Source organism: Pygocentrus nattereri, chromosome 15 (assembly GCF_015220715.1).
Source record: "Pygocentrus nattereri isolate fPygNat1 chromosome 15, fPygNat1.pri, whole genome shotgun sequence".
Taxonomy (NCBI): domain Eukaryota; kingdom Metazoa; phylum Chordata; class Actinopteri; order Characiformes; family Serrasalmidae; genus Pygocentrus; species Pygocentrus nattereri.
This window is the reverse complement of record NC_051225.1, coordinates 1,509,177-1,531,750: the sequence shown is the minus strand read 5'-3', so window position 1 is coordinate 1,531,750 and position 22,574 is coordinate 1,509,177. Positions and strand designations below refer to the sequence as shown.

At 43.5% G+C, this 22,574-nt stretch overlaps 1 protein-coding gene across 1 annotated transcript in view; it reads right to left on the bottom strand.

Annotated features, from left to right (window-relative positions):
- Positions 1-5,692: 5,692 nt before the first annotated feature.
- map1sa (microtubule-associated protein 1Sa) overlaps positions 5,693-22,574 on the bottom strand; it is a 41,975-nt gene continuing 25,093 nt past the window's right edge. Inside the window, exons 3-7 of the mRNA XM_017681795.2 lie at positions 15,636-15,718; positions 13,036-13,176; positions 9,171-12,477; positions 8,011-8,225; positions 5,693-6,898 (exon numbers count right to left, since the gene is read on the bottom strand). Coding sequence (XP_017537284.2) covers positions 6,743-6,898; positions 8,011-8,225; positions 9,171-12,477; positions 13,036-13,176; positions 15,636-15,718 — 3,902 coding nt within the window. The 3' untranslated portion in view covers positions 5,693-6,742. The remainder of the gene's footprint in view (positions 6,899-8,010; positions 8,226-9,170; positions 12,478-13,035; positions 13,177-15,635; positions 15,719-22,574) is intronic.

Here is a 22,574-nt window from a genome sequence, read left to right as displayed (position 1 = left end):
TATATTGTTGTTGTTTTTATCTGGTGATCTCTCCCTTTTATTCCTCTCTGTTACTAAACATCTCATACACATTAGGGCAGTCGTGGGCTGGAGGTCAGGGAACCAGCCTTCTGGCTGGAAGGTCGCCGGTTTGATTCCCTGAGCTGACAGTACGTGACTGAGGTGCCCTCGCGTAAGACACCTGACCCCCAACTGCTCCCCAGGCGCTGTGGACAGGGACTGCCCACCTCTCTGGGCAAGTGTGCTCACTGCCCCCTAGTGTGCATGAGGTGTTTCGCTGCATGGATGGGTTAGATTGAGGTGAAACGTCCCCGTTTTGGGACTAATAAGGTTCTCTTAATCTTAATATACACGATAAATACTACATACTAATCAGACACTTATAATAATTATGGAGCTCTAGTTTGGTATAATATTTAAAAGTACGTCTTTTCAGACGCAGCTAAGCAGAAGATCAGCGTGCATCACCACTGCAAACGAGATTTCAAACACCGCAGACTAGAGGTTGGCGATATGGCAAAACTCTAGACTCCTGATAATTCAAGACGTTTTCATGATATATATTTCATTTTTCCAGAGTTTGATCATTTGGAACAGACAAACTAGCACCACATTTAAAAATACTATCAAAAACTATAAATAAAATGATTTAGTACTTGACACGCTGCGCTGCACTTTTCAAACAGTTGGCAATTAGGAAGCACTGACAATTTCCATATTTCAGAAAAGTATATTGCAGCATAATTTATCATGATACTGATGGATTTTGCCTACTGCCCAGCCCTACAGCAGACTAATGGGATAACAATGGGAGTGATGAAGTGCTGGAATTTCAAAACTCATCTTGTAATGTCCTGTTTTGGCCACAGGAGGGCAGCAAATGCTTTAGACTATGCATCAAGTTAGAATTAGACAGATGGACAGAAAATGTTAGAAAAGCTTTAGATTAAGTAACTGACCGTTTCTGACCATTTCAAAAAAATGAATGTTTGTTTACAGAGAATGTTAGTTACACAGAAGAAGCACAACTTTTGTTTTTTTTTTGTTTTGGATGATATTGAGGTTAATATAACATGCAACATTATAATCTTCAATAGTAAACCTCCCTCTGCTTTAGGGCCTAATCCTAACACCACCACACCTGTAACACACCTAACCTAACAATACCACTTCTGTAGTAGTCGAGAACCTCTGATGGTTCACACCAAACGGGGGAGGGGAAACATTATTCCCACCAGGACTTGTCTAGACTTGTTTGAAGATATCAGCAAATGTGAAGATAACAGGAGGGTTAAAACAGACACTAACAATGAAATGCAAAAGCATCTATAAATGTTGCTCCTGTAAGTTTATTTCAGCATTCCAGCCTGTACAGTGCATAATCTCATCAAAAGTACCAGAGAAATGGACGAAATCTCTGGGCATAAAGGGCAAAGCAGAAAACCAGTTTTCAGCATTAAAAACTGACATGATTCAGTGATGGACATCAGTGCACAGGTTCAGGAATATGTTGACAAACCTTCATCATTAAACACCGTCCATCACTGCATCCAGAAAAGCAAGATAAACCTGTACTCTGCACAGTGGGCATCAAATTCCAACAATGTCCAGAAATGCTCTGGACTCAAGCTCATCTGAAACGGACTACTGCTTAGAATAAACGTGTATTGTGGTCTGATGAGTCCACCTTTCATATAGATGTTATTGCATCCACAACTGTAAGTTAAACCTGTACTCTTCCCAGGAAATAACAGACGTCTGCTTCTCCAGGCTAAAAAGAAAAGGAAGGTGTAGATTGTTACCAGTGTAAAGTTTAAAATCCAGCCTCTGTCACTGTACTGTGAAAATTAAGCCCCCCGGTGCTGTGAAAAGCAATGAAGGTGATGTAACAGAGCGGTAAACACACTCCTCTCCATTTTGGGTAGTCAGAGGCTTATATTAAGCACATAAAATGCCATTTAATCACTTTTATAGCAACTCCTCTGTTAAAATCCAGAACCATGAAGAAGGACAGGCCTCCATTCACTCGTCCTGCGCAAGATCAGCAGTCTGTTCATTAACTCTGGACACAGTGAAGCGATATCTGCTCGTTTGTAGACGCCAAATTTGCTTAAACCCTGAAATTTACTGAGGAGCAGTGCTGAGCAGTGTAGCCTGGTGTTCCGCCACAGATTTGCAGTGGGATTAAGGCCCCCGAAAGATGGCTGCATTTTTCCTCCAGTGCGATTTGGATCATCGCTGCTGCTGAAAGACAAACTCCTCAGTGTGTTTTCTGGCAGAGGGGTGCAGGTTTTCACCCCCTGCTAGTGCTGTAAGCTCACACTGCTCAGAACAGTTTGAAGGTGGTGACTGAACTACACGGATTCTGGAGCGATTGTAATAGTGCTGAGTGCACACTGAGCGATGAACGACAGGAACGCACAGAAATTTCAGTCAGCCAAAATTTTCAGCAGGAAATTTTACAAAAAGAGAAAAAAGCGCAAACAGTCCGGCAGGAAAAAAGCAAAAGTCTACAGAGACACGCCTAATTTTCTTCGCTCTCAGCAGAAGCGTGAGCAGTAGAACCTCTCAAACGTGGTCCGCTGCAGCTGGTTGATATGTAAATGAGCTCTGTTGTGATATATATATACACATAGTGTAAGGGGGCGGAGCTAAACTGCTGTAGTCTCGACAGATATATTTGCATACATCATGTTTGACATCACAAAACAACTGAACCCTTGCATAAAAGTTATGCAAGCATGGTTTGGCAATTTTTACACCTTTTATTTAAACTAAAGTGGTCACTGAAATGTAAATAAAAAATAGTTTGGCTTTTAACGTAAAAGGTTGAACAAAATGAGTGATAAAGATGGAGTGTTTAACCCTCTGGGGTCTGAGGTCATGTTCTAGATATGCCATTCTCTTCTTAAACTCTCCTCTAAAGGTTCTTCATAGACCAGGATCTTCATCTGTTTCATATCTAAACGTTCCGTTATCTTCATCACTACTTTCCAAACCCGCTGCAGCAGCTTCAGCAGCTGGAAACTCTCTGACGCCGTTTCACACGAGTCTCCGATGTGGACTGAACGAAGAATGAAGGGTTTCCGGCGTGACGGTCAGTCCTTAGTGATCATCTGAGTGTCCGTCGGTCAGTTTCACTCAGAACGTAGACGGACACACGAATCCAGCAGCTTCACACGGTGAGAGGCAGATGACGTGTATCTCAGCCCCTCTTCACAGGCTCATAACTCTGGATGTGAGTCTCGTAAGATCTCGTGATGAGATGGAATGGAAAGGGCGGCTCTACAGACCCAGGAAATGTTTGAACTGGATTTCTGAGCTGGATCATCACGAAGACACAGACACAGATATAGATTTCTTTGGAGGCGCTCAGCTCAACAGCACTGGTTCTGGAGCTTAGTTTTCATATATTTACATGACATAATAAGTGAGGAGAATCAGATCAAAACTGCAGATTTAAATCCTGATTTCAATCTACAAGTGATGACTGGCTCAGCCCCTAGTTCACAGGTCTCCACTGAGTGGACAGACCTATCCATTAGGTCTTCAATGAGTTACAACTAAAGCTCTGGAGGTTGTTCAGCTTCCAGTAGTGTTCCTATATGTCAGCACTGAAAAATGAGAGGCAAAGGCAAATTAAAACACAGTACAGTGCAGATGGTCTGCTTTAATGCCAAAGTATGTTGACTCATGTGAAGCATTTGGAGCTCCACACATGCACGGATTTATGGACAACGGTAAAATTCCGTACCTTAGAGAGAAGAACGGCAAAGGAAATTTAAAAATATCAGAAATCCAGATAAGGGCACTGCTTTATGAGTATAAAACAAAAAAACCAAACACGAAAAACACACATTCCTAGAATTTGGCTTTTGTGAATATCATGAAAGTGGAGATACTGTATCAGCTTCAGAGTTAAAGGGACGGTTCAGCCACAAACGCGGAATGCGGCCAAAGGATTTCATACTTCTAGTCCGCGCTTACCGCGAGCAGCGTTAGCACACAGGGCTGAGCTTTAAATTGGTAGGTTAGTGTTGAAGGCTTGCATGCTGTTTAACGATTCTCAGTCTGCTCTGGTTTACTGTGGTCCTCACGAAAGGGCTGAGAGCTTCTCCACTGCACGGTCGAGAGTCAACACCAGCTGAGCTCATCCAGAACCGTTTTCTCCATTTCAATCACTGTGTGTGGACATAGTACGCAGACACATCCACATCCACTCAGAGTAAACGGCAAAGCTTCGGCCCTGAGGGTTCGAGCTGCTGCTGTATGTAAAGTCCGCTTGTTTCCCTCAGGAGAGAAGCTTTGGTTCAGCAGAGCGAGGCAGTGGTGCCAATCACAGTCTCGGCCCACGAGTCTGTTACCGATTGGGACTTTAATGACTTAAAATGATCAGATTCGGTTTTCAGGATTAGGTTTAGTCCTGGACCACAGATTATTCTTAACTATTATTTAACATTAAAGCCACACTGATACCAACACTATGTTCTCAACATTTCACTGTTGGAAGAAAACCTTAATGTAAGTCAATGGAACCAGAATTTTTTACTAGTTTTGGGCCGTTTCTTTTGGTCCACTCTTCATGAAATTTACACACCATGTAAAGAGCAGCAGGTATTTTCAAACGGTGTGAAAAACTGATGAACGAGGTTTTGTTCTGAAAACATTGATTTATTATTTATTAGTGAAAATGCTTTTAGATATGCAAATAGAGAGACTGCACGACATCACCTTCATTTCTAATATCATTACTGGTGCTCAGGCCCAAATCCTCCATTTTCAGTCGTTTTTTTTCCCTCCACAAAACTTGTACATGACTATTGTACAACCTCTTTATTCACTGGAATTTAACAGGCCGTTTTGGTTACTGTGCCTTGAATATTGATATAATCGCTGTTGTTGACAACAAAACCTCATATCTCCATTTTTAGTTTTTTAACATAATTTGAAAATGCACGTTGTTCTTTATATTGTGTGTAAATTTCATGAAGGATGGACCAAAACAAATGGCCAAAAATGCCTTGGGAAAAAAGTCTGGTTCCATTGACTTCTATTTACAGTAAAGTAGGTTTTTTCCTTCTCCTGTAAAGTTCCCATTTTGGAGATACGAGGTTTCGTTCCGATAACAGCGATATGCAAATAAGCTCTGCAACCTCTCATTCGAAACAGCAGAGCGACCTGAAACACTCCTTATAAGTTCAGTGTGAATGGGCGTGGCTAAACGGTACACGTTTAAACCAAGAAGACCAGACTGTCCACTTTTTCTGGCTTGAGGCTTGAGCCCTGAATGTAGTGTGCCAGAAAGCCGGTAAGCTGTGGTTGTGAGGCCACAACACATGGACGGTTGGTTGCCTCTGATTGGTCCAACCCTACAGGCATTCCACAACTGAGTTATTAAATTTCCCCTCTTAAAATATGAGATCACGTTTCTGATCATGTAAGCTATAATTTGGAAAAACTGCAGATCTTGCGGTTTGAAAACTGCTCTCGCAAATTGCGATTTTGATATAAAAAATCTTTCATCACTGAATAATATTAATAATAATAACTATTATTATTACTATTATTATAATTATAATTAACAACAGTGGCCAAAAATCATTTGGACATTTCTGCCACACTTTAAAATGTAGAAATCCGATTGTGTCATTTTATTTTTGGTATTCTTTGCGACTGGTTGTTACTTCTTTGCAGACTTTTTGATGCAGACCTGCAGGTCTTGGTACAAGACCCATCAGTGAACATGAAGAAAAACATCTGAGCTTTACAGAACCTTTAGTGCAGTCTGACTCAACGTTTACCAACGGTCAGTGTCCAAACACTTTCTGAGGCCCTGTAGAACGTAAACAAAGCAATTACAGCTTATTAAGAATGCCGACTTGAAGTGTAGGAACATGCATCCTTCACCTCTGTAGTAAACCGAGCGATGCAGAGCGTACCGTTAATAATAAAGGAGTCCAGGACTTAACAGAATGCCCGAAAAGCTGAGCCACAGTAAACAACACGTAACCAAATACTGGTCCTTAAGCGTGGTGGAGGACTAGCCTGTACAGCAAACACTTAAAACTAATCCAAACATGCCGTCATGTGTGATGCAGACATCGAGAATGTGTTTCTACAGGGAAAATCAGGGCTATGAAAAAAAAAAACGGTTAAAAAAAAAAACCATGCTGTGCTTCAGCAAGTACAAAATCTAAACAGCCAAAGTAAAAGATCTGGCATTTCCAGACAAAACGCAGGGTGACCAGAAAAACGGCTGTCTAAGACGATCTCCATCAAAGTCTGCTGTGTTGTGTTTCCCCACTTTGTGTAGAAAATCCAAACTGTGCAACCGTGCAAAACGATCCAAGCTGTAGTAACACGTGAAATGAAAAACCCGCTGCTCTCCTCACGGTACCTCCAACTAGCGATGAATAAAGTATACAGCCTCTCTTAAGGAACTCTTAAAGCAAGCTTTCATTTAAAACGAGTGAAATGCATGCCGACTCTGTTTACCCCCTTTTGTCCCCATCATATTTGCTACGCAGCTCCTGTAGATTGTCTGATTCTGGCTACCCTCGGTCAGCATGTGCTATGCGAAAGCACATTTCAGTGCTGCTTCCAGCTAATCTCGTTCAAAAAAAGAGAACAAACAGAACCGTTTTTCTATTAAAAGTTACACTCGTGGAAACAGGCCTAAGTGCTCTAGTGATTGAAAGGGGGGTGAATAGTCATTTCTTGGTGCAGGAGCTTCTTTTCTTGTTCAAAACTCCACTTTGCAGGCAGGAAACGTCTCTTCTTGCATGGCCACTGTGCTGTTGCTGCCCAACACTGTTATTGCCAGTTCCTTTTGTCTCTCGTGTGTGTCCTGGTACCAGTCATGCATCGTCAAAGAATCGAAAGTGGGGATCAGGGTGACCTGGAGTAGAGGTTACACAAAAAGGAAGGACATCTGATCATGAAAATACATAAACTAAACTAAAATTACTTTTAACACGCATTTATCTGTGGCTCTGCACACCAATGTAGTGTTATATTAGTTTTTAGTTAATGTGTAATTAGTGGTGAACTGGGAGTGCTGGACCGAGCACAGGGGGCAGCGACCCATTTTGTCCTCAGTTTGTGATAATGTCCCAGTAAAGGCTAAAAATATGAACGAAAGCACACTGACTGCTCTGCTTTGAGCTTTAGCTCAGTTACAGACGCTTTTCTCGCATCTCCAGCAGGAAACTTTTCCACAAAATTAGAACAGTTTCTTGTAAAACGTCTCTCAGCGTTCGACTTTTATACGAGGCTGAAGTCGCTTCTCTTTCACCAGTTTCTTGTTCTTATTTTCCTGCTCCACCTTAAAACGTGCCACAGTTACATTCTGGCACCTCAGGAATCCATTTAAGGTGGAACGGGACAATTCAAACAAGAATCTGACTTAAGCTTTGCGACTTTTTAGTGTTTCTCAGTTTCTTGTTGCAGATTAAATGCATCACCAAACCAGCTGGAGTAATTATAAACACAAATAAGGCAGTTTGTCTCCAAATTATGGATATTATCATACACCTGAGCTTGCATGCATCAATTTTACATTCCTGACAACTAACCAGAACCTGTTTAGACCAAGACTCATATTAGTAGTGACAATTCTAGAACTTCCAGCAGGATTTCCTAATTATGCTGGTAGTTAATCTAATGTGTAAGGCCTTCAGTCCAGTTGATGAAGTCCTAACCAACTGGAGAGCTCGCTTAGCTGTATCTGTCCAGATACCACAGAGAAAACAAGCCAGATTGCATCGTTTTTCTGTTATGCAGACCAATGTAAACAAAAAATAAGAAAATTACCACAACACCTGCAAATACATGTGTGAGGACTATAAATTAAAAATATATATATACACGTATGTATTTTGAGTTTCCAGAAGTCTTTCGCTGAAGGCCCTGAAGGTTCCGCACTGGTTGATCCATACGTCAGCATGCAGATGCGTAGACCAATGAATACTAAAAGTGATCTGATTTTCTGTAATTGAGGACACAACTAACCTGCACTTCTGGCCAGGCTGCCTTGCCTTCTAACAGAGAGTCCAGGATGGGCCTCATGATCGACTCCTTGTAAGGATTCTCTCCACTTATTATATAACAAGAGGAGCGCACACGGCGGAAAAACTCCACATCAATGGTGGATGCTGCAAAGCCTGACGGCAGATACGCCAGGTCCAAATAAACCGTTGTGGCATTTGGCTTGTGCCCCACTGGACCTGCACAGAAAAGACAGAACAATCAGGTTCTGGATACTCTTGTATCCAGAGTGATTCAAGTGAGAAGAAGCCTTCTCCCATTGAATACACTAGAGTCATAGTACAGCACTGCAGCACCAATGGTCCGATCTGGAAAAACGTATATGATGTATGCCAGTGAACATGTTGTGCGGGTCTTGCTTCCACAAGCTTGCTTGTAGTGCAGAGCAGTTCTTTTGCTTACTTAAATAAAAATGTATTTAGTATTAAAGTCGAGTATTTAAGTTAAATGCTCAACAGATAAAAGCTTTGAATTTAAAGCAGGAAAATTAATTTCAAATTCTGCAAATATCAAAAACTAAAGTGCTGAAACAAACTCAAACCTCAACTCACGATTATGGATTTTTGTTTTTGATTTTGTGGAATTTTGCTGTTTGTAGTCACATTTTGCCACAAGGAAACAGGGAAAAACACCAAGTGAAAAAAAGATATCATTTGCGTCTCATATAAATGGTAAACACTTTGGAATTTCAAAAGGTGACTTTCAACACCTTAAGTCAAGTTTATTTATACGGTGCTTTTTACAAGAGTGTTGTCACAAAGCAGCTTTACAGAAAAATCTTGGTCCAAGCCCCCATGAGCATTGCAATGGTGACAGTGGCAAGGAAAGTCTTCCTAAGAGCAAGAGGAAGAAGCCCTGAGAGGAACCAAAACTCAAAATGGGAACTCGTCCTCCTCTGGTCGACACCGGATAGTAAACTGATTTAGTATAAAATACTAGAATACAAAATGGGACAAAACAGTTGGTGCAATTAGATAGTCTGAGTTAATGCTGCAGCAGAAGCTGAAGCTTCATAAGTTTGTGAAAGAACAGCTTGGATCAGTTTGAACTGCTTTTGGAAATGCACCACATCTTGGTTGTTTATAGGTTAATTAAAGAAGTCAAAAAACAATGGATATGCATACCTGATGGTGGCCTGGCACCTCCTGATGGTGGCCTAGAGCTACTAACACTGCTACGAGAGGCAGGCCTCGTGTCCAGACTGGATGTAGCCCGAATTGTACCACTGGTGGTTGAATGAGTACCTGTCTTTGTCTTGCTATTCTGTGCCAAACTGTTTGCAGATGCCACCTTGTGTGTGCCAGAAGTTGCTGTCTTTTTGGGTTTTGCAGTCACATTCTTTGGAGATTTGCCTTGGCCATCAGCATCAGGGTCAGCCATGCAGGCGCCAGGCTGAGGCGGCAGAGGAGGCAAGTCCTTCATTGGTGCCGGTGGAGGATCTGGGGAGGAATGTGTAGAGTGTCTGTGTAATGAATGGCTAGTAGGGTGATCATGTGGATGATGTGGTGGGAATTCAGAAGAGTCCTCGTCAGAATCCAAATCCTCACTAATGGAGGGACACTCTCCAGTAGCAGGTGGGACATCCGAGTCTGAGGGAGGGAGGGAGTCGCTAACAGAGGTTAGCGTGGTCTCCTGGCCCTGTGGAGAGTTACAGTCATTACTGTTTCCCTGGGAGGGCAGCTTGACAAGCTCCTGAGAAAGGTCACTTTCGGTGGAGAACTCATGAGGACTCGGGCTGGGTAACCCAGGAGAAGAGGCCTTTTGGTTGTCAGGAGATTTGTGATGTTGAAATTCGCAGGGTGAGACCAAGCATAAGTCAACATCGTGGGGTGGAACATCAAGGTAAAGATCTTGGGGTCCAGAGAGATGATTCTCGGACCCATCATATGTTTGCCTACTATTATGAGATGTTCTCAAAGGTAGAGACATGTCTGTTTTGGAATCCGTTTCTACCAAATGTCCATTGGTGTACATTCTGTCTTCTGCCTTGCAAGAAGGTGGGAGTACTTGCTCAAAAGAAACAGATAATGAATCATCAACTTCAGTGGAATGTGGAGAACCAACTTCAGCAGGTAAAGATGTAATTGTTGAGGAGGCATCAGGCAGCATGTCCTTAAAAGAGCCTAATGATGGAAAACTGGACTGTTTGTCTTGTGAGGAAGTGGAGTTGTTTCCCAAATGACTTTTTGAGCTACCAGCCTCAGAGATTCTGTAGGATCCCTCATGACTATCTTCAAAACTGAGACTGGGCACCTTGATCCCCAAGCTACTGTCCTCACCTGAGCCCTGAGGATCATCTTCAGGAGAGTGATGGAATGGAGTGTGTCCTGCACTGTTTGGTGGTGAGACCATCTCAAGTGTTTTCTCATCACAGCTTGCACAAGCATCTTCTGGCCCACTTCTCAAAAGCTCCTCTTTGAGGCCACCATCCTCCACCCACCTGTGCTCTGTTGGTGTGAGATCAAAATTGACACTTTTCTCACTTTTTGGAGTCTTTGCAAGTGGTGAAAGAGGACCCATAGCAGAGTTAGAGGCAGGAACCGTCTCCATACTTCTGAATTTCTCTGGACTTTCAGATAACTCGGCTTTGGTCTCCGCCCCATTCAATTCATGGTCATGCTGCACACCTTCAGCTGCTGAACATAAAATATTTCCCTCTGCATCTCGCATTTCACCATGCTCATTTTCAATCTTCAACTTCTCCAAGTCTGCACGAACATCCTCAGGTGTGGACATCTTTGCATCTCCTTCAGAGTTTGGTTTCGGAGTGCCCTCGTTTTTCTCTGGCTTCGACTTCCCTTTTGGTAAACCATCCTTTTTAGGGATGGCCGCATCCTTCTTTATAGAACCATTCTTTCCAAAGGACTTTCTTGCGTCAGCAGATGCCGATAGGCTTCCAGCTGGTTTCTTCACATCCTTAACAGGAGGTTTAGAGGTTGTTTTTTTCTCCTCTGGCTTGCTCTCCTTTTTAATTTCCTTCTTTATTTCAGGTTTCATGTCTTTCTTAGGCTTCGGACCCAGGTCTTTCTTCAGGGGGTCCTTCTTTTTCTCAGCGTTTTCATCCTTCTTTGCAAAACTCGTTGAAGGCCTCTCCTCTTTCTTCTTAATCTCCTTCTTCTCCTCTTTCACAGGGTCTTTTCTAACCACTTGCTTTTCAGGCTTAGCGGTTCTTTGTTTCATATCATCTTTTGGCTTTGCTTTGTCTTCCCCTTCTTTACCCTCTTTTTGGCTATTTTCAGTAATGGACTTGGGCTTAACCTTAGTGTCTTGCTTCTTTATGTCAACTTTGCTTACCTTTTCTTTGAGGAGTGAGGCACTCCCTGGTCTTGAGTCTTTGGGAAGAGACTTAAGGCTTTCCTTGCTCTCTGCACGCTTTGGTTGTTTATCAACTTTGGATGACTCAAGGTCCTTTAAACTCACCACTGGATTTTTGAGGAAGTGTAGATGTTTCAATCTCTCCAACCCCTCAAAGATCTTGGCCTGTGGCGTGCTACCAGGGAACAGAACTCGAATTATTTTCTCCTGAGGGTTAGCAGGATGCCAAACCAACAGGGCACAAATGGAAACCAGGCAAGGTAGCGGGATCTCTGATCCTTTTACATTAGAGGCACTGCTGGGCCATATTTGCATAATATTCTCTAGCTCTTTACTACCTTTGACAGGATTAAGAACATACAGCTCGAGACGCCCCACACCCATCTTCTGAAAGAGGATCATTGGTTCAATGCTTGGGCTGTTGGTACGACTGAGGGATTCTGGGGAGATGGATAACTTTTCTAAATGCTGTAGTGTTAGTGCAACCAGATCACAACCGTGCAAAACTTTGGGATCGCCTTGTTGTGTCTTAAGTCTTTCTGGCGCATTGAGGAACACAACCCCAATTTCTGGAGAAATCAAGTTCCTCTGCCAGTCCTCACTGCTGTGGGAGCCAGCTGACTCCTCTTCCTCCTGCTCTGCTGCTTTCCTGCGGAGAAGGCTGTTCACACCAGGCAGGTTCTCCGAACCAATGTGTGTTAGCAGTATAGAGTCAACCCTGTCCAAATGTCTCACCAGTTTCCAAAAACAAGACCTGGGATCAGACCCACCGTTGACCAGGACATTGAAACCGTTCACAGCAAAGAAGGCAGCGTCACCCCTTCCACCGGGGAACACATAGCAGCAGGGACGCGACAGCTTTAGGAAACCAACTGTGCTAGGAGGCTCCAGGAGTTCAAAAGGCGACTGAGGTTCCAGGGATTCTGAGAGATATTCCGTAAACTCCTGCAAGCCTTCCATCTCTGGTAACACTGATGGAGGGTTGGTCTTGATTTCGATGAAGTCTTGCAAGTTGTGGTTTTCCAACTGAGAATTCTTCCACATCCCAGACATGGGGCAACTCAGGGTGAGGCTTGCTTTTTGTGTAGGGTCTGCTGAGCTTAACAGCTCACCGATCTGCATTAGGGAAAAGAAATTCAGTGTGGTTACAATATCTGATTATTTTTAAGATCAGAACAAATCACTATGTATTTGGATATGAAAATGGAAAAAAAAAAGTCTTTTGGTGAGGGGAGGAATTATAATTCCTTTTTGTTTATTACACAATGTTTGCACATTGACCAGAACTGACCAGAAGCTGTGAATAATGTGTGCATATTCATGCAGACCACATTATCAATTGAAGCCTATATACTCAGTATTACACACCAGGCTAGTTAAATTATACAGCACCTTTCACACAATGTGGCCATTTATAGTGCTTAACAAATGAGAAAATACAAAAATAATTCAAAAGTAAAATTTAACAGAAAGTAAAGGACAATGGAAATTAAAACATTAATACTACTACTAATACTACTAATAGCACCTAATACAACTAATAACACCTTCAATCTTCACATTAGAAAAGGTCAATTTGTCTATAGAGGGTTAACAGTATTTATTATTGAGGTATTAATAGCAGTTAAAAGAAAATCAGCTTACTGCAAACCTCAAGTCCTAGTGCTTACATACCTCTTCATCTGCAAATATCTGGAAGAAGTCATTTAGTGAAAAGCATCCAGTTTGCAACACAAGGTCTCCAGAGTCTTCCACGCACTGCCCGGCGAGAATCAGTAGCTTGTGACGAGACACGTCAGAAATAAGTCGCCGAACCTGTGAAGGCAAAGAGAAACTATTGTATAGTATTTCCATAAAATATTTCTATTATAAGAGCACAAATTTTAAAAAATGCTCACCACATTCATCAAATCATGCAAAAGATATGTCTGCTGCACAATTTTGAAAGTTGAATTAAATACTTAACACATTTTCAAGACCTCACTAAACGACTTATGTATGCATGTGGTAACGCCTTTATGCTTTATTTAAATAGATTGGCTGAAAATCAAACACTGATATGCGCATTATATGCATAAGTTATGTTGGTAGCCCGATTCTCAATTTCCCTATCTAGCTGCACTAACTGCTCTCTGTTTTCAGAGTGTCTGACTTCGCTATCAGCTCTGCGTCCTCAAGTCCTTCATTCATGGTCAGTTTCTGCAGGTTGAGGATCTGAGCAATATGAAAACGTGGTGGCTGAAACATGGTGTCATTTTAAGGGGTTAAAAATAAAAACATCAATTGATGCAATATTACATTAATACTTCAGCTTTTACTTCTGCATTCCAGTATCTTCAGTTACAGTGCTTCAGTGACTGATTCTCAGTGGTCACGGTTCTTAAACAGCAAAACTCGGGGTTAAAAAGATACACTACATGGACAAAAGTATTGAGACACCTCCACATCACACCTATAGGAGCTTCTACGAATCCCATTCTAAATCCATAGGCGTTAATACGGTTGGTTGCCCTTTGTAGCTCTAACAGCTTCCACACTTCTGGGAACCTTCCTACAAGATTTGGAGAGTGACTGGGAATTTCTGCCCATTCATCCAGAAGAGCATTAGTGAGGTCGGACGCTGATGTCGGACGAGAGGGTCTGGCGCACAATCTCTGTTCTAGATCATCCTAATTGTGTTGGATGGGGTTGAGGTCAGGACTCTGGCCAGTCATGCAGGAACAGGAAAGGTTCTTCCCCAAACTGTTCCCACAAAGTTGGAAGTGTATAACTGTCAAAATGTCTTGGTGCTGAATCATCAAGATTCCCTTCACGGTTTTCGATCAACCCCATATAATCATGCCTCCTCCACCAAACTTTACAGCTGGTACAGTGCAGTCAGATAGATAATGTTCTCCTGGCTTTCGCTAAAATCCAGATTTATCCACCAGACTGACCGATAGAGAAGTGTGATTCGTCATTCCACAGAACACGTTTCCACTGCTCCAGATTCCAGTGGCGGCGCTTTACTCCACTCCACCCGACGCTTGGCATCATGAATTTTGATCTTAGGCTTGTGTGCAGCTGCTCAGCCATTTAATGAAGCTCCTAACATGGAGTTATTTTGCTGATGTTGTTTCTAGAGGCAATTCGGAACTCACTTGTGAGTTATTCAGAGGATAAGCACGGTGGGCTTCAGCAGTCCGCGACCCCACTCTGTGAGTTTGTGTGGTCTACCCCTCTGTGGCTGAGCTGTTGGTGCTTCCGGATGCTTGCATTTCACAATGATAGCACTTACAGTTGTCTGGGGCAGACAGATTGTCTGGGACAGATCTGGAAATTTCACAAACTGACCTGTTGCAGGAGGTGGCATCCTATGACGGAGCCATCTCTAAAGTCACTGAGCTCTTCGGTTTGACCAATTCTACTCCAGTGTTTATCATATATGGTACATTGAGACTGCAAGACTGTGTTAACTTTATCCACTGATTAGCAATGAGTGTGGCAGAAACACCTGAACTCAATGATTAGGAGGCGTCCTAATACTTCTGTCCGTGTAGTGTATAAACACTGTTGCCCTGAGGGCAGAACTAGGCAAAAAGTTGGTAATCATCAGCACATTACCAACAATATTAGTGCTGATACTGATAAAACAGCAATTCATCTTTCTGTGGGTTGAATATTATTTGTTTAGTGGATTGTTAGGACAGCAGTTTAATGTACGTGATGACTTTTTACAACCTGAGCTCTAAGAATCTTCATAAATCGGAATTGAGGACAAAGCAGTAGAAAATTAGTCATTTTCCAATATCATTTTAATTATTATACGTTTTAAGGATTTAGGTAAACACTGTAGGGATGTGTGTAAGATTACTGTTGCACTGTACTGCAAACATCTGGAAGATGAGGAAAAATAACATTTATACTCATAAGAAATGCTCAAGTAGTGGCTGAACATGTTTACGTAGCTCAACATCTGCAAATCCCACAAATACCTCTAGCAGAGGAAGAGCTGCTGTAATGAAACCGTGTGCAGTGCACATTCGTAGTGTTAGAATAAATATTACAATTAATGATGACCACAGCTTACCAGACTGACCACAGCTTACCAGACAGACAGAAAATACCAATACAAATACTAAAGCCAATTTTAGTGACATGAATGCATGTTTTTTTTTTTAAATAGGCTTTTAGTCTAGCAAGGGCTCACATGCATTAAACCACTCAGAAGAGCGCTGATCTAGGGTCAGTCTTCAGCTTCTGGGAACAAAACGAGGAAGCTGGTAACGCTTTACCTCTGAGCAGACCAAAACACGAGATGGGTTCACCACCACCTGGGTCTCCAGGACATCGCCACTGTGTTGCAGTGTCCTCTGGCCTAGAGAGAGAGAGAGAGAGAGAGAGAGAGAGAGAGAGAGAGAGAGAGAGAGAGAGAGAGAGAGAGAGAGAGAGAGAGAGAGAGAGAGAGAGAGAGAGAGAGAGAGAGAGAGAGAGAGAGAGAGAGAGAGAGAGAGAGAGAGAGAGAGAGAGAGAGAGAGGGATGAGAGATGAGAGGAGAGGATCAGAGAGGAACCACAAAGCCAACAGCTAATCTGTTGATCCAATGTACGGATCCACTGAGCAGAAGCTTACAGTGAGGTAAGAATCCACACAGGAGGAGTGTCACATCAGCTAAAGCCAGAAATGAAACAAACGTCCCAAATAACGGTCTAAAGGTGAATTCAGGTGATGGACTGATGCCTCCAGGCTGACAGGGAGAGCACTTAAAACCACATTATACACCGATCAGGTAAAACATCATGACCACCTCCTTGTTTCTACGCTCACTGTCCACTTTATCAGCTCCACCTACTGTATAGCTGCACTCTGTAGTTCTACAGTTACAGACTGTAGTCCATCTGTTTCTCTGATACTCTGTTACCCTGTTCTTCAGTGGTCAGGACCCCCATGGACCCTCACAGAGCAGGTACTGTTTGGGTGGTGGGTCATTCTCAGCTCTGCAGTAACACTGACGTGGTGGTGTGTTGCGCTGGTCTGAGTGGATCAGACACAGCAGTGCTGATGGAGTTTTTAAAGACCTCAGTGTCACTGCTGGACTGAGAACAGTCCACCAACCAAAAATACCCAGCCGGCAGCGTCCTGTGGGCAGCGTCCTGTGGGCGGCGTCCTGTGGGCGGCGTCCTGTGGGCGGCGTCCTGTGGGCGGCGTCCTGTGGGCGGCGTCCTGTGGGCGGCGTCCTGTGACCACTGATGAAGGACCAGAGGACGACCAGCACAAACTGTGCAGCAGCAGATGAGCTGTCGTCTCTGACTTTACACCTACAAGGTGGACCGATGAGGTAGGAGTGTCTAATAGAGTGGACAGTGAGTGGACACAGCATTAGTGAGGTCAGGTACTGATGTTGGATGGTCAGTTCTAGATCACTCCAACTCATCCCAAAAGTATCGGATGGAGGACGCAGTTCCAGTGCTCCACAGCCCAATGCCGGGGGGCTTCATAACCCTCTAGCCCACACTTGGAATTGGACATGCAACAGTGCATCCCATTTTATTATTCAATGCTGTGCTGCAACAGATGACGCTGAAAGCTATTAGGACTGTCTGAATACTTTTGGTGCATTTGCAGGGCTGCATATATGAAGATAAATCTGGTCCTGTTTATATTGCAATTCTATCCTCTAGTGCTCTAAAACAAACAAAACTAGTGTGAACACTTGTGGAATGTGAGCAACAACTCAGAGCTCTAAATATGGGCCTTCAAACTCAGCAGCATTACATGCATAAGGCCGTTCCCTCTTCAGGTTGCCAGGTCTGTTTGGGAAGTTTTTAGCAGTATTTTTAAGGTGCAACCAAATATATTGTCCCAAAATTGGTCTCGATTAAAGACTCTCTGGCTATTTGACGGAAAACAGTGAGGATAAAATCCATCTGCTGACCAGCCGCCTGAGCACAGCATGCTCAGCTAAGAACTTCCACTCGAGTTTCAGATAATTATTCACTCGACCGCTGAAAACAAAGAGAAATCAGAAACAAGGAGTGTGTAGAACCAAGGCCAGTGCGCCTCCATCTCCTCCAAGTGGCTCTTATTTTCCATCTTAGTAGTTGGGGCGTTTGTATTTTAAATATAATATAAATGTTTATTATTTTAAGGTGGCGATTCCTGGCATCAAGTCTGGGCCTGATGGAGTTAACATAGTAACAGCCCATGGTGAAGGTTTTTAAAAAATATATATATATTATTATTATTATTATTATTATTATTATTATTATTATTCCACATAACTTTTAGCAAGTCTAGCACCCCATATCAACTTCGGCATCACTCTCTTCGCTTTAGCTGTTATTAAACATGAGAAATGTCAACATATTACATACCTGCGGCTGGTCGCTATAACACACCTAACCCAACGTACCCACACCTGTAACACACCTAACATAACCACACCTGTAACACACCTAACATAACCACACCTGTAACACACCTAACCCAACGTACCCACACCTGTAACACACCTAACCCAACGTACCCACACCTGTAACACACCTAACCCAACGTACCCACACCTGTAACACACCTAACCCAATGTAACCACACCTAACCCAACGTAACCACACCTGTAACACACCTAACCCAACGTAACCACACCTAACCCAACGTAACCACACCTGTAACACACCTAACCCAACGTAACCACACCTAACCCAACGTAACCACACCTGTAACACACCTAACCCAACGTAACCACACCTAACCCAACGTAACTACACCTGTAACACACCTAACCCAACGTAACCACACCTGTAACACACCTAACCCAACGTAACCACACCTAACCCAACGTAACCACACCTGTAACACACCTAACCCAACGTAACCACACCTAACCCAACGTAACCACACCTGTAACACACCTAACCCAACGTAACCACACCTGTAACACACCTAACCCAACGTAACCACACCTAACCCAACGTAACCACACCTGTAACACACCTAACCCAACGTAACCACACCTGTAACACACCTAACCCAACGTAACTACACCTGTAACACACCTAACCCAACGTAACTACACCTGTAACACACCTAACCCAACGTAACCACACCTAACCCAACGTAACCACACCTAACCCAACGTAACCACACCTAAAACACACCTAACATAACAGACCCCTGTAACACACCTAACCCAACGTAACCACACCTGTAACACACCTAACCCAATGTAACCACACCTAACCCAACGTAACTACACCTGTAACACACCTAACCCAACGTAACCACACCTAACCCAACGTAACCACACCTGTAACACACCTAACCCAACGTAACCACACCTAACCCAACGTAACCACACCTGTAACACACCTAACCCAACGTAACCACACCTAACCCAACGTAACTACACCTGTAACACACCTAACCCAACGTAACCACACCTAACCCAACGTAACCACACCTGTAACACACCTAACCCAACGTAACCACACCTAACCCAACGTAACCACACCTGTAACACACCTAACCCAACGTAACTACACCTGTAACACACCTAACCCAACGTAACCACACCTAACCCAACGTAACCACACCTAAAACACACCTAACATAACAGACCCCTGTAACACACCTAACCCAACGTAACCACACCTGTAACACACCTAACATAACAGACCCCTGTAACACACCTAACCCAACGTAACCACACCTGTAACACACCTAACCTAATGTAACCACACCTGTAGTGCGCATAACCCAAAATAACCTAGAATTGCCCAAATAAGAGGATTCTGTTACCAGCACAGGCCCAATTAGACTTTATTTTGTTCAAGGGCTGCTCAGAAGGCATTCAGAGAAAGTTCTTCAAGAGTTTTTATAGAATCTCAACATTATCTGCATAAAAAGTGAATCATATGAAACCTGAAAGCATGTGTCCCGTTACATCTACGATCTCACCTTACAGCCAATCAGTGCTCATATGACAAACACTTCACCAAGCGGAGAAGCTCCGGGTCATCGGCCACTGTGAGGCAGACAAAAGCAGGTGAAGATGATCCTGATGACCGCTGCTGCAGCTGCGATTTGCACAGGAGCCTCTAAGCTTTATTGGATTACGATTCCATTAAGGAAGCAGTTGCTGGTATCTAGCCCTGGAGATGAGACTCAGCCGATTATCTAAAGAGCCAGTCAGAAAGCACGGCTTGCTATCCCATCACGGAGTCCTATCGCTTGTTTAGCTAATTTAATTGGCCTGTGGTTTGACAATTACCCCCCCCCCCCCTTTATAGTTAGGAAAGTGTGTCAGTATCCAACCTGATCTAATGACCATAAAGGAGGTGGGACTGGACATGAAAGCTGCTGACAGGACTAACAGGAGGCAATTACACGCTGCATATGCTTTAGCTTTAAAGGCACTGCTGCTCATCTATCAGCTTCAAAGGCTTCATATTCAGCAATGCAGTGCAGTGCGATCTCCCAGAACTGGGATCTGCTGTCGTTTGTTAATAACAGGTATTCCCCTGTGAGCAAACAATAAATATAATACGACAAATTAGGTGATATTCACTTTTTCTTTTCCCCCATTTCTTTGATCAGAGAACATTTCAGGACAGATAAGAGGAAGAAAACATTGACAGGCCTCTGGCAGAGTGGACAGGCATGTAATGCTAACCTTGAACTGCCCACCATAGCAGCACACATGGTAGGAAGCAGCTTCTTCCTTCCTGAACGCGAGAACTGTGTTCTTACAACATCTGTACAAGTCAGAGCTCAGAGCGCAAACTGCAGCCCAACAGCCACACAAACCACGTGAGGCGTTGGACAAAGATCTCAAAGTAGAACCCTAATTTAACAGCATCGCGTACTTTAGACAGCGAGACGGCCTGTTTCTGGACCAATTCCATCACTAAATAAAACCATGAGAAGTAGCTAGCCACCAACATCCGGCCCCAAACCTTATTCACAGCATTTAAACACAATATAATTGATGTAATTCTTAGGAAAAACTACATTTTGTGCACATTATTAGTTCCTATTCCGACAACTTCATGCTTTTTTTCTTTACCTGACAGTTTGGAAACTCCTACGGTCATGAAAGACGAAGTGCAGCACCAAATCCACATCTGTGTTGGGTTTGTTTTCATTAGTGCTGACTGGTCTGTAAACAGTGTTTACTGAACCCTCATGAGACACAAAACACAGCAGCAAAAACAATGTGTGAATTTTAGTGTTTTAAAGGGCATTTCTCATAGAAATAAGGGTTCATTTGATCCGATTCCATAAACAAAGGCTTTCCGAGGATTCAGTACCGCGAATGAAATGTTTGGATACTGTATTAAATTACCAATAAACAAGGCCGGGACTTTCACCAAGCAGGAGCTCTCAGTTCAAACTAAAGTAGGTAAACTTATGAAAATAAAAGGTCATATTTACTGAAACTGGACGTCTTTCAGTAGTTAGTTCACATGTACATCAAGTACACAAGTCAACACACACACCAACACACACACACACACACACAAACACACCACACGCTCACACCAACACACACACACACACACACACACACACACACACACCCCCACCACACACGCTCACACACACACACACACACACACACCATACTCTCACACACACACCGCTCACACCAACACACACACCCCCCAACACACACACCCACACACGCTCACACCAACACACCACGCTCTCACACACACACACACACACACACACACACACACACCACACGCTCACACCAACACACACACGCTCACACACACACACACACACGCTCACACACACACACACACACGCTCTCACACACACACACACACACCATACTCTCACACACACACACCGCTCACACCAACACACACACCCCCCAACACACACACCCACACACGCTCACACCAACACACCACGCTCTCACACACACACACACAAACACACCACACGCTCACACCAACACACACACACGCTCACACACACACACACACACACACACACACACACACACACACCACACACGCTCACACACACACACACACACACACACACACACACACACACACACACACACCATACTCTCACACACACACACCGCTCACACCAACACACACACCCCCCAACACACACACCCACACACGCTCACACCAACACACCACGCTCTCACACACACACACACACACACACACACACTTGCACCTACCATCTACCCCCACTCCTCAGTTGTTCTTGGTAATTGTTAAATTATAATTTGTAAAGTTGTAAACGTTAAACATTCCCTCACAGATGTTTTGCATTACAATGCAAACGGTTTGCAATCGCTTTGCTTAAGCTCAGAGATGAAGCAGCTCATTGAATTTTACACTGATCTTGGACTGAAATACAAAGACATAGCGTCGCTTCTCAAAATCAGACACAATTCTGCTGTTAGTGACTCAAACAGACTGAGACCGACTGATCAAGTGACCTCGTACAGTAAAAGCTTCATTTACAGAACAGCTGATTAAACAGCTGATTAATACCGTGGGCGATGTCGTTGGGCACCTCTGGTCCTGCGTTTGCTTGCAGTCTGATGAGCATATATATTGAGAGGGAACACAATGTCCTGACTGTAATACATCAGACGGATAATCGAGATGGGGGGGGGCTCCTCAGGCTCCTCCTACAGCTCCCAATGCCATTTGCAAGAACCAACACAATCAAAATAATCATAGCCATGAGGTGTGTCTGACAAAGTGTCAATCACTGCTCATGCAACCCCTCCCACACACTCTCTTATGCTCTCTTTGACCTCCAGCATCACAAAGATTCAGACTAATGATCTCAACACAAGGGGAGATGCTTAGAAACCTCTTTTGAACCTACTTTTAGCTGCACTATAGGTTTTGGGGATTTGGAGACCCCTCTGGTGGGAATATGTAATTGCATGCAACTTGTGGAGGAACAGTCTGTTGCGGGTGAATCTGATGATTCAAAGCGAACTCTAAACTAATCTTCATCAGTACGATGCTGGTTCTGACATCATTTGAGGCCTAAACATGGAGCCGGACCTTCTTTTGAGTCCGTGTGTGACGTGGTCTGTGTGCGTACGACGTGGCCGATGCCTTTACACGATCACTTTACAGGGCGACTCGCCGCAGAACACGCCCACCATATTTTAGTGTTTATATTCTGCCGACCAGTAGTGACTTTGCCTAGCAACCAAAAGACAATAAATTCCGTAAAAGACT